This window comes from Sebastes umbrosus, chromosome 13 (genome assembly GCF_015220745.1).
Source record: "Sebastes umbrosus isolate fSebUmb1 chromosome 13, fSebUmb1.pri, whole genome shotgun sequence".
NCBI classification, from domain to species: Eukaryota; Metazoa; Chordata; class Actinopteri; order Perciformes; family Sebastidae; genus Sebastes; species Sebastes umbrosus.
Window position 1 is genome coordinate 3,784,246 of NC_051281.1, and position 12,562 is coordinate 3,796,807.

The following is a 12,562-nucleotide window of genomic DNA, read 5'->3' on the forward strand; positions in this document are numbered from 1 at the left end:
ATGTTAAATCCAGCGTGGTAAACACTACACATCCAGTAAAGGATGGAAACACTTTGGGTTTCACACATTACCAAGAAAAAACGGAGCTAGACATCACGGCTAAAGCTGCATGCTAACTCTGTCATGGACAGGAAACGTTATCGTATCGCGGTAATGTGCGGTCAAACCGGACGTCCCTCTCATCTCCGTGGTCAAATGGGCCGAAGCTACAACTGTAGAGCATCCATATACTGACATTTATGTTCTCTGCATTGAAACGGCCCCGATGGAGCTGACCATGGATGGATAAAGAGAACGGAGCTGACGGGAGAGCTAGAGACGGACTTGGTGAAGTTAGAGGAAGTAGACACGTGCGACTACGTCCGGTTTTCAAAATAAGGTGTTAACAAAGGAAACTCTATATACAAAATACATAATGGAAATAAGATTGATTGGATTATGTTCAGTAGAAGTATAAAACATTACATGTCCCTTATAAATAAAAAAGAAAATACCAATAATTTATGAGGAAAATGTCTTTATTATTTATTTATTATATTTATTATTCTGTCTTTATTCTTTGATTGATGTTGTAGTGCAGTAGACTACTGTATGTGTTCTAAGAAGCACCTTGGAGTATAACATTGAATAATGCCTGCATGGGAAGACATGTAGCAGCTGACTTGTGGTCTAACTATATGTTCCCAAGTGGAATGGAAACATGGAAGAAATACTGTAACCTCCCCGTAGCCACCAGCTTGATGTGCTCCTCCTTCCAGTCTGAACGGACTCCTCTGCTGAGTGCACGGCTCCCCTGCAGGCCGACAGGACGACCTTGACTAGCCGACAGACTAAAACCACCACAGCTCTCTTCCTCCCTCGTTCTGCCGGGCTCAGAGCATGAAAAACACATTTACAGCCGTCCCGAGGGACACACGGTGTCCAAACAAACACTAAACACTTCTTGTCCCCTACGCCCGGCTCCTGGAGGCATGAAGGGCAAGTGCCTACAGATTTCTGCTGTAGTGTGTACGGGCAACAAAAAACAAAGATATACTCACAAGTCAAAGTCAAAGGAAGGCTTATACTGTATATGACAGGTTGCCATACATTTGTGCTTTGTTGAATGTCTTTGTGCAACTGTTTGAAGGCTCACATCAATAACTTACATGCAGTGATGTGATGATATATTGTACCAAAATACTCATTTGGATTTAGAGCTGCTCGATTATGGCAAAAATCATAATCACTATTATTTTGGTAAATATTGAGATCAAGATTATTTAACCTCTTAAGCCCTAGGGTGCTGAAAGGTGTGGTTTGTCTAGACAGACATACCCAAAATAAATCAAGAATAGCTCCACAACTACCAGGTCTACGTGCATGATCTTGGTCTCTATGGATAGGTAAGACCTCAGAGAATTCATCCCCAGTGTCAGTAACATTGTGACTGTTACTATGCCGGAGTAAACTGTGATGAACCAAAGGAAACATTTACATTTTTATCCTCGCCTAAAATGTTTTCTAGATCAGACAGTGGATAACACCATTATAGCAATGATGCCATGAATTCATTCAGCAACTCCTTGACTACAACTGTGCCAAAGCATATATAAATAACACAAAGCATATAGATTCTATAAAGGTTTTAGTGAAGATAGGACCAGGAGGACTCTCCATTTGGCCACTTGGATACCCAAAGTGTGCCAAATGGGTTTTCTACCTCTTGAAAGGGAATCTGGCTATAAGATACTCCTGATATCCACTAAAGGAGGCTATGAACACACAATGGAGCCTTTGCCCATGACATTTAACCTGAGCTTCATCACATTCTACCGTTGTGCACAGTAAACAATCAATAAAAAAACAATTAAATTGTATAATTTTGACTCCAAATGGAGTAATTTTATTATAATAATGAAATATGATCAAGTAAAACCTACTAAATAATAACAAATAAGATCAATAACAATGTAAACAGGATAACAAAAAATAATCCAAAGTCAAGTATGTACACTAAATATAAAAACGGTCAAAAATATTGTAAAGTAAAAATACAATTTCTCGTGCATTGATTTTGTAACTAAAATATCAAAATCATTGTTTAATAAAACAAACATTGTTTGGACCAAATAGACTTGGAGTGTTGTTTTAGTAGCGTTAAGCCTCAACTTTTAGAAACTATTCTGAAAAAAGATCACCACAGCATTTTATGACGTTTTTAGAGACAGTGTTTTCAAGTTAGGTTTGTGACGTCTTTGTGACATTACAGTGTTTCTGCATGTTTATTTACGTAGTTTACATCCTTATTTTTAGCCAAACCATGATGTTTATCCTAAACCTAACTGTGGCTGTTTCGCTGCAACGACGTGGCGTTATGTGACATGCCAAAAGCTTAATTGCGTTAGCATGAGTCATGACACTTTGAATATCCTTAAGATGTCGTTCTTTTTATATACTGTACCTTCCCAAGAGATCAGGTTGAACAGACAGACCGACATCGCCATCTTTGGATCAACAATTAGTGACTTAAAGCTACAAAATAAACAATATACGTTCTCCTGAAAGGGAGGAGAGGTCTGCTTTATAAATGAAACATAATAAATGTACAGTACAACCTATCAGCATGTTGGCCTAGTTTCCCTTCTACATGTGTTGTGGGGGGTCTTCAGCACCCCGAGGGGGTCTGATGTGGTCATGTGACTCAATGTAAGCATTTCCATATAGAATGAACATCTCGACATATCTGTCTTTGTCTGCTGTCAAAACACGATTGCGTTAAACCTCCGCATCTCTGTTTTCACACAATCTGACAAGATAAATCTCCCCGAGGCAAATCATCTGAATTATTCATATTTTGTTTATTCTGGAAACTGTTCAATTATATTCCCTGTAAGTATGATTTCCCAACATTAAGGTTTAAATGCTGTTTCACAATGCCAGGGATTTAATAGTGTTGGCTATTGACTGACAATACAATCTGATTATATTTACTTCCTTTGCTTTCTTTACAACTTTTGGAATAAAATTACAGTTAATATATTTACCAGCACGCCCTTTATACTTTTTACTATAGACCTTTTTTTACAGTCCATGATCATCTTATCTCATCACGTCACGGTGTTAGCTGGAGGCAAAACAAAGGAAGGACTGGAGGCAAACACGAAGCACATTAAAGTTACACATCTAAAATGTCATCTTGCTGTGTAGTTGGGTGCCAAAATCGACATCGCATACATTTCAGATCTAGTGAGCTACAAATTGGCGAAGCGTTTCAGAGGATGGCGAGAAAATGTTGCAATAAACTATTAGCAACCTTTTCTCTCCATCTCCGAAATGCTTCGGCGATATTGTACAACTCTCTCTGTGACTGACTTTACTGAAGGATAGTTAACTATCGGCATCCAAAGATTTATACGCCCTCACTTTGTCGGGAAACAGCTGCCTGCTGCGGCTGACATTACGCTATGAGAGCGGCGAGAGTGAAACAGAACAGTAAAGTTGTGGGCCGAAGGATAAACAATGAGCTGAAACTCATAAAGCTGCAGTTCGGTTAGGTCAGGGGTCAGCAACCTGCAGTTCTGGAGCCATATGCGTCTCTTTAGCTCCTCTCCAGTGGCTTCCTGTGGATTTTTTTTAAAATTAGTGGAAATGAATAACTGTTTTTTTGTTTACATTTTCAATTTTATTTATCATTGTTGTAGGTCTATGGTAGGACGGTACGACAGAGTATTAGGGCCACAATGAGGGAAAAAAAATAAATCTAAGATTTTGAGAATAAAGTCATAATATTATAAAGTAGTAATATTACATGTTATTTTATTTTTTTTCTCGGAATATTATGACTTTATTCTCATAATATTATGACTTTTTTTTCTCGTACAGTTATGACTTTATTCTCGTAATATTACGACTTTTTTTCCTAGTAAAGTTATGACTTTATTCTCGTAATATCAGATTTGTTTTCCCTCAATGTGGCCCTAATATAATATAAAATATAATTATTAATAGACTGTGTCCTTCATCACAATGCTCAAATGTTTTGCGGCTCCAGAAAGATGTTTTTTTTTGCCTATAAAATGTCTCTTTTGATAGTAAAGGTTGCCGACCCCTGAGTTAGGCCTACAGTCTCTTTAAATAATATGGTTAATCAATTATCATAGTTTTCATCCACATGGTGATTTGTGATGCTGAAGCTGAGATAAGATGAATGTATGAATGTAGAGATGAACTCAGCTCCATAATGTATTAGTCTAACCCCTGACCCACATTGAGCCACATTGAGGCTCAACACAAACCTTCCAGCTCTCCATCTGAGCTCTGATTGGACGACGGGAACGCGCCTCCGTGCATGCGCTCAGCCTGTGTTTCCAGGAGACTCTCCCACGTGCCCGCGCGTGCATCCTGTAAAATGTTCATAAGAAAGCTTCTGGAGCTCGTGCACGTCAGAAATCTGTGTCGCGCGTGCCCGTGCCAGTGGAATGCGCGCCCCCGCTGCTGCAGCTTGATGCACTAATTGGAGTTCAGCTGCAGCTCTGAAGCTCTGATGTAGATGAGAACATGTAAATACTGGAAGCTTCTCTGCGACTATTTTGGAGTTTGTTCGTTGTATTTGTCCCTCGGAGGGATGATGAAGAGGAGGAGGAGGGTTTCTCTGCAGACTGCATCATCTGATTTCCCTTCATGAGGATGAAAACTCGCCTTTTTACTTGGAACAACTTCATCTTTCCATGAGGAGCTGATGGGACACCGACTGATTCATTATCTTTCTGCATTTCTCTGGATCTCTCTGTTGGCTTTTATTTATTCCTGCACATTTTGATTGAACTCTTTTCTGGAGCAGCCCAGAATAAACAACAACGAGGCACAACACCTCCTGTTCCTCTAATATTATTTCATTTTTCTTAATTTGTTTTCTCATATTTTATTATATTTGTTTTAAAGAATGTGTTTTCGGTGTTGATCTGGAGGATTATAGCAGACTATAGTGGTATTGGAGGCTTTACATGTAGCTTCAGAAAGAGACTGTGTGTTTCTGAGGGATTCATCATCAGAGGCTTATATAACAAGAGCAGTCATGTATGCAGGACGCAAGAGGAGGAAACCAGTCCAGAGAGCGTAAGTGCATTTTATTATTACTTTATTAGTAGTATTATTATCAATTAAAATAAAAAAAGCCTCGTATTAAAATGTAAAATCCACCTGGAGAGTCTGGATTGTGATGTTAGTTAATAAATGCTCGCTGCAAGGCAAAACATCTAATCGATTTAAAACATGTATTATATTCAAGATTTCGTTTTAATCATTTCAGTGCACCTGTGAGGTGATTTAATATTAATATTTTCTTACAGGATGTTTAGTGAGGTGCTATAATGAACCATAATAAGGTGTAAATGTCCTGTGCGTAAAGGGTTGCTGCTTTAATGCGGATTACTGCAGGCCTGCAACCACAAGGCCTGCTTTTAACCTTCAACACTTCTCTTTATTTTTATTTATTGAGCTGTATTTTTTTTTTTTACAATCCTCCAAATAAACTAACACACTTTTTTTTGTTTTTCTTTATTATTATTTATTTTTTCAAAATGTCACCCAGTGTCTGGGAGTCCTGCAGAGTGTTGCGCCATTTTCTGTCAAAACGCCCTTCAGAGGATCAGAGGCACCGTTTCATTCCTCTCTCTCTCTCCTCAGGTTGTTTTCATTGGTTTAGGGAGATTTAATGATCCGTCGTTTCTTAATAAAATCATGCATTTGTTAGGTTTAATATGTCAGAAATTTTAATATAAAAAAAGCCCACATTCTTTTTTTTTTTTTTTTATTAAATGTGCACTTTTAAGAATTTCCCAGTAAAATAACAGTAAAGAACTGTCAGCAGGGTTGCCTTTATGTTACTGTAAAATTAACATTATTATACTGTAATGCTGAAATTTACAGCTTTGTACTGTTAATGAAAAATACAGTTTGAAATTTATTAATTTCACAGTATTTTACAGTTAATTTACTGTTTAAAGATACATTATATAGCTGTTTTTCCACCTTTCTTTTACATTATCTTACTGGTTTGTTTTAATGCACTATTTATTTTTTACATACATTTTAATAAACATTATTTTTTGCCTAGATGAATAGACTTAGCAGGTTACAGACATAGGAATAATCACATAAATACAATTAAAGGCACTTGTTAGGAAAAAGGCTATAATAGACTTGTTGACACTTTTCCCAAAATGTGTGTCTCTAGCTGGCTACAAGCACAGAATGCAAACCAGAACAACATGTGAGTGAAGAACAATAAAGCTAATTCACTGATTTTACAATCATGTACAATGTACAAGCCTCACATGAGCAGATCAGGTCCCAGAATTAAAACAATACTGCATGAAACTGTTACTGATGATACTTTAGACAGTAGATCAGCAGTAAAGTGATGCAATAACAGGTTAATACTGTTGAAATCCTGCTGTAAATTAACAGCAATTGTTTACAGTGTGTAAAACACACAAACATCTGATTAAATCCTCAGCAGTGATGATGACATCATCCAAATGAAAGATGATGTTATTATTATAAAGTGTGAGCAGCTGCAGTAACTGTAAAAGCTCCAAGCTGTGCACAGTAATGAGGACATTATTCGCCTGCTGTTTAAAATGACTGCAGCTCCTCTATATGTGTTAATAGATGATGGAGCTGCTGCAGGTTTTGCTCTACTAATTCATCATTTTTTTAGCCATAAGTAATTCATAATGTTAATATATGTTGACACTGTAAACATATTTAGCAGTTTTGGATCAATTATTGTTCCAAAAAATATCAATAAAACCTTATTTCAGCTTTATTATTAAAAAGAAGTTGTTTTTTTTATTTAAATTAAATATACCCATTTTAAGGATGACTATAAAACCCACAAACATTTTCAGTTTTTCAGCATAAACATTTGATTAAATCCTCAGCAGTGATGATGACATCATCCACATTAAAGATGATGTTGTTATAAACATTATCTGAGCAGCTGCAGTAACTGTAAAAGCTCCAAACTGTGCACAGTAATGAGGGAAGAAATGTTTTTTTTTTATCATTTGAATTTTTTGTATTGAAGTATTTCAGGTATTTTTAAAATAAGATAAGATAAGATAAGATAAGATATTCCTTTATTCGTCCCACAGTGGGGACATTTTCAGTGTACAGCAGCAAAGGGGATAGTGCAAAAACAAGAAGCATCAGTAAAAAACAAAAAGCAAGATACAACACAGTAAAAAAAAGCAAAACAAAAGACAGACATATAAAATATGAACAATTTAAATAGAAGGAAATATAAAAATAGAACTAATATAAACAAGAGTAAATATAAAAAATAGGAACAATATATACAGTATTGACAATAAACAGACTATTAACACAATTGCACAAGTGGAAATATTTATTTTATAATCTAAAGTGAGTTCTCAATGTAAGGGTGATGATATTTTGTATTTATTCATTAGCACATTTTTAGAGAACTATTGCATAATTAAAAAAACTAAAGACAATCTGCCTCCATAGTACATGTGTTGTATTTTTGAAAATATCGTCCCAAAATTATGTTTTTGAAGAAATGTGAATTTCCCTTTTAGGAATCTGCTAATTCCAACTTTTAATTGGAGCTTTATGATATTTATTCTGAGTTTAAATTGTTGTGCATCACTGTCACACATTTTCCCAAACTGTAGTTTGACACATCTCTGGAAGTCCTCGGCTAAATCATGCATTTGTTACGTTTAATATGTTAGAAATCTTAGATGGAGTCATTTTAAAGGCTTTGACTTCACTGTAAAACCCATAAATGTCTCAACATAAACATTTGATTAAATCCTCAGCAGTGATGATGACATCATCCACATTAAAGATGATGTTATTATTATAAAGTGTGAGCAGCTGCAGTAACTGTAAAAGCTCCAAACTGTGCACAGTAATGAGGACATTATTGTCCTGCTGTTTAACTCCTCTGTGTGTCAATAGATGATGGTGCTGCTGGAGGTTTTGATCTACTAATTCATCATTTTCTGCTAAAAAAGTCATTCATAACCGGCGAGTGAAACATGTTACAGGCAGTGAGAAAAATATATAAATATATATATATATATATATATATATATATATATATATAAAAAAAATATTTTCTTTTCAATTGAGAAACAGAAACTGCTTACTTTTTATTTATATATGAAAGTTTAAATTCTGTGAATATTACTGTAGTTAATACGGTCAAAATTGTGATTTAGCCCGTATTCTCTTTATGCATCAACACACTAAGTATCATCACTTAATCATGTAGGGCTGCAATTAATAATTATTTTCATTGTTGATTAATCTACTGATTATTTTCTCGATTAATTGATTAGTTTGGTCTTTAAAAATGTCTCCAAAAGCCCAAGATGACGTCCTCAAATGTCTTGTTTTGTCCACAACTCAAAGATATTCAGTTTACTGTCATAGAGGAGTAAAGACACCAGAAAATATTCACATTTAAGAAGCTGGAATCAGAGAATTTAGACTTCTTTTTTTTTATTTTAAATTACTCAAACCAATTAATTGATTATCAAAATAGTTGCCGATTAATTTAATAGCTGATAACTAATCGAATAATCGTTGCAGCTCTAAATCCCATTATATATTATTCTGGTGCACACAGTTTACTAGACTTGCTGACCTGCTGCTATTAACCACATCATTGTTACTTTCACCTCATAACTTTGTCTTTAATTGCTCTTGTATAGTTTGTTTTTACTTCTATTCTTATACTAGTTGTATATACCTTTTATTATTATATTTACTTCTATTTATCTCTACTTGTACTGTACACACAACCATCACATAGCACTAAAGGTCAACATCTGTGTGTTGCCATGAAAATAAGTGAAAAGGAGAGTGTAGACTGTGTGGACCAGTGGAGCCAAAAGCACCTAGAGGTGCTGGAAGGTGTAGTTCGCCTAGACAGACGTATCCAAAATAAATGAAGAATAGCTCCACAACTAGCAGGTCTATATGCATGATCTTGGTCTCTATGGAGAGGTAAGACCTCAGAGAATTCATCCCCAGTGTCAGTAACATTGTGACTGTTACTATGCCTGAGTAAATACAACTGTGCCAAAGCAGATATAAATAACACAAAGCACATAGATTCTATAAAGGTTTTAGTCAGGATAGGACCAGGCGGACTCTCCATTTGGCCACTTGGATACCCATAGTGTGCCAAATGGGTTTTCTACCTCTTGAAAGGGAATCTGGCTCTAAACTACTCCTGATATCCACTACAGGAGGCTATGTGCACACAATGGAGCCTTTGGCCATGACATTTACCCTGTGCATCATCACATTCTACCATTATTACCATTCTACCATTACATATTTTCTCCCAGATTACGTTTCTTTTTTGAAGTATCACAAATATGTTTCTAATCATAGTTATAGCTAATCATAATCTTGTTTGACCCAAAATGTCCTCCCAGAGAAGTCACATTTTAAACTAGTTTGAGGGGCTCTAAATGGGCTCTGAGTGAATGCCGATGATTTTGTTGTGACGTCTTTCTCCATTTCTCACGTCCGTCAGGGTGAAGCAGGCACCAAGTGAAGGGGCCAAGTCCAACCCGTCCAAACGGCACCGAGACCGGTTGAACGGGGAGCTGGAGCGGTTGGCCAGCCTGCTGCCGTTCCCCGAGGAGGTCACCGCCAGTCTGGACAAACTCTCCATCCTCCGCCTGAGTGTCAGCTACCTGCGGGCCAAGAACTTCTTCTCTGGTAAATCTACCGCTTGGCATTTACTGTAACAGAAGTAGCTCATTTATCATCTCTAACATCATGCAATCGAATCTGAATTTGTTTTACTATCGAGTCGATTCTTTTGCGCAAAGAGCAGTCACATGGATGCATTGATCACGTCCGTCACATAAACCTGTTTCCAATTAGTGGGACAGTTTTGGGAAATCATCCTGTGTGCCGTGAAACTCCGAGAAGATCGATATCAAATTAATGAGCTACTGTATGTGTCCAGCACACACAGAGAAAGAGAGAGAGAGAAATGCAATGCCTTAAAATCCAGCAAGAAACATTTTACACCAGATTAATTATTGAGGGTTAAACATCACTACTTTCAGCAAAGTCAGGTGGCCAGGAGGGACGGGAAGGGCTGGACGGCACATAGTGTTCTCTAGACACAGCAGAGATTACAGATAAAAAGCTGGAAATAATGACATTAAATGAGTGTGGATGGATATTATGAACAAAGGAGAAACTAACACTGACATATGATGAATAACTCAAGCTCTGTCACGCTAGAAAAACTTCATGGGATCTTTAGTTTTATGAATGTTGATCAATAACATGTTGTTTTTCTTCTCAAAAACTTGAAAAGGCTTAAAATCCAATAGCAGGTGATGCTGTAAATACTCTAATCTATCTTAGAATGTGAATACTAAAGGAACAGGAACATGTTTGCTTTTTCAGAAAGACAAGTGAAAGGACCTTTAATAAGAGAGTCAAACACGGTTCTAACTCTGAGTTAAATGCCGGCTGACTCTTGGATGGAGAGGTGGATAGTTTCCCTTTCTTCTGATCTTTAGACTAGCCTTGACCTGAACCGATCTCTCAACCGAACACACAGGGATGAAACTGATCCATCTTCATTTTGGTTAAATGGTAACTTCCGTGTTTTTCAACCTGGACCCTATTGTCCCATGTTTTTGTGTCTAACTGACCGTCAATAATTTCTAAAAGTGGTCTGGTACTGAGGGAGAACGCTGCAGACGGCAGACGCTAAATGAGCTGCATCCTATTGGGGCAACCTGGCACCGTCATTTACCTCCACTAAAAGTGCCTGTTTTTGCCATGACAGGCTCTGATTGTTATTATAAGTGTCTGACATTATGGAAAGAGTCTCGCTCAAGGAGAAGTCTCGTTGTGAAATCTGGCGAGGTGACGTGTTGCCGGAAGACAACGGTGGAATAGTGGAACACATCCACGGTGGAAACAGCAGAGTTTGTTGTGTTTGAGTACAGAAAGCGTAGCTTAGTGTTATCTAAAAGATCTTCAATGTCACGGCTGAATATTTAGATGATTTCCACAACGTGGATGAGGTCTTTGAATTCGATAGCCACCCGTATTTATTTGAGCCAGAGTATTCGAATTTCAGAACGAGACTTCTCCTTGAGCGGGACTTGGACACAATAACAAACAGACCGGATCAAGAGAAAGGTCAGAAAAAGGTTTTATTTCTCTGTAGGTTCCTTTCTATAATGCTGTCGGACACTTATAACAGCAATCTGAGTCTGTCAGAGGCAAAAACATGAACTTTTAGTGAACGTAACGTTACTCTGACGCTGCCTAGGTTACGGCGTTCTCCCTCAATACTGAACCAATTTCAACTATTAATCACAAAAACATGTTCAGGTTGAAAAATACAAAAGTTAGCCTTTAATTTATCAGATGAAGATTTCTCTTTGAAGGGTTCTCTTTAAGCAATATTGATGCCAAAAATCCCAGCAGCTCTTTGGCAGAGTTGTGTGCTTTGAGCAGTAACTCTAACAGGAGGTTAACAGTTTAAAGTGGGCGGCGGCGGCGGCTGCTCCTAAACGCCCTCAGTTATTGCTTCGGTCCCTCCGACCGTTACCAGAGTGTCACAACAGCCGAGTCGCTCGCTCTGTATTTGTGCTGGATGTGTTTCCCCACATCTCACGGCTCATCTCATCACCCAGAGATGTGGAGACCACCACAGCAAGAGAAGAGCCACCAGCCACCGCCTTATTCATCCCAGAGAGAGGCCCTCAATATTTCATGGAGCCCCGTGTGTGTGTGTGTGTGTGTGTGTGTGTGTGTGTGTGTGTGTGTGTGTGTGTGTGTGTGTGTGTGTGTGTGTGTGTGTGTGTGTGTGTGTGTGTGTGTGTGTGTGTGTGTGTGTGTGTGTGTGTGTGTGTGTGTGTGTGTGTGTGTGTGTGTGTGTGTGTGTGTGTGTGTGTGTGTGTGTGTGTGTGTGTGTGTGTGTGTGTGTGTGTGTGTGTGTGTGCTACAGCCCTTATAGGAGGATTAGGAGATGGAGCTCTGCTTGGCGTCCATTAAAACTGTACGCCGAAGCATCGGAAAGAGTCGCACGCCAACGTGATGGATGCGTATGCTCTCTTCTCTACTATGCAGAGTGAAGACATTGTTATTTTAGGCGGTGATCTTTCACGGAGAATGCTGCAATGCGGCCGTCGGATGCTCTTGGAGCATGAATAATTGAGAGAAACCCTGGAGTTTAAAGAATTTATGAAATGGAGGCAGAGCAGTGTTTGTTTAAGGCGGCGGCTTTTTGAGATGGCTGTTTGGGGTGAGACGGACAGGATACAGCACCGGTGATACTGCCGTGTTTAAGAGCGGATGGAGCAAATGCATCCATCCATTCATATTTTTATAGAGTGTGTGTTGTGTGGCTGCTTGGTTCATATGTTGTGTATTCGGGGTGGGAAACAAATCTATTCATCTATGTAACACATTTTTTTTTTTGCGATTTTGAAATAGATTTTTTTTTGCCAGAATCAATATATTTGCTTCATTTCAGTCTTTTAGGAGGTAGAAA

The 12,562-nt window shown here is 37.9% G+C and overlaps 2 protein-coding genes across 2 annotated transcripts in view; both read left to right on the forward strand.

The window, feature by feature from the left end:
* The window catches only part of LOC119499822 (trace amine-associated receptor 13c-like), a 978,627-nt gene that overhangs the window by 487,539 nt on the left and 478,526 nt on the right, over nucleotides 1–12,562 (forward strand). The gene's annotated exons all lie outside the window — the stretch shown is intronic.
* The window catches only part of LOC119499813 (aryl hydrocarbon receptor-like), a 41,905-nt gene continuing 33,789 nt past the window's right edge, over nucleotides 4,447–12,562 (forward strand). The window contains exons 1-2 of the mRNA XM_037789014.1: nucleotides 4,447–5,097; nucleotides 9,563–9,750. Coding sequence (XP_037644942.1) covers nucleotides 5,057–5,097; nucleotides 9,563–9,750 — 229 coding nt within the window. The 5' untranslated portion in view covers nucleotides 4,447–5,056. The remainder of the gene's footprint in view (nucleotides 5,098–9,562; nucleotides 9,751–12,562) is intronic.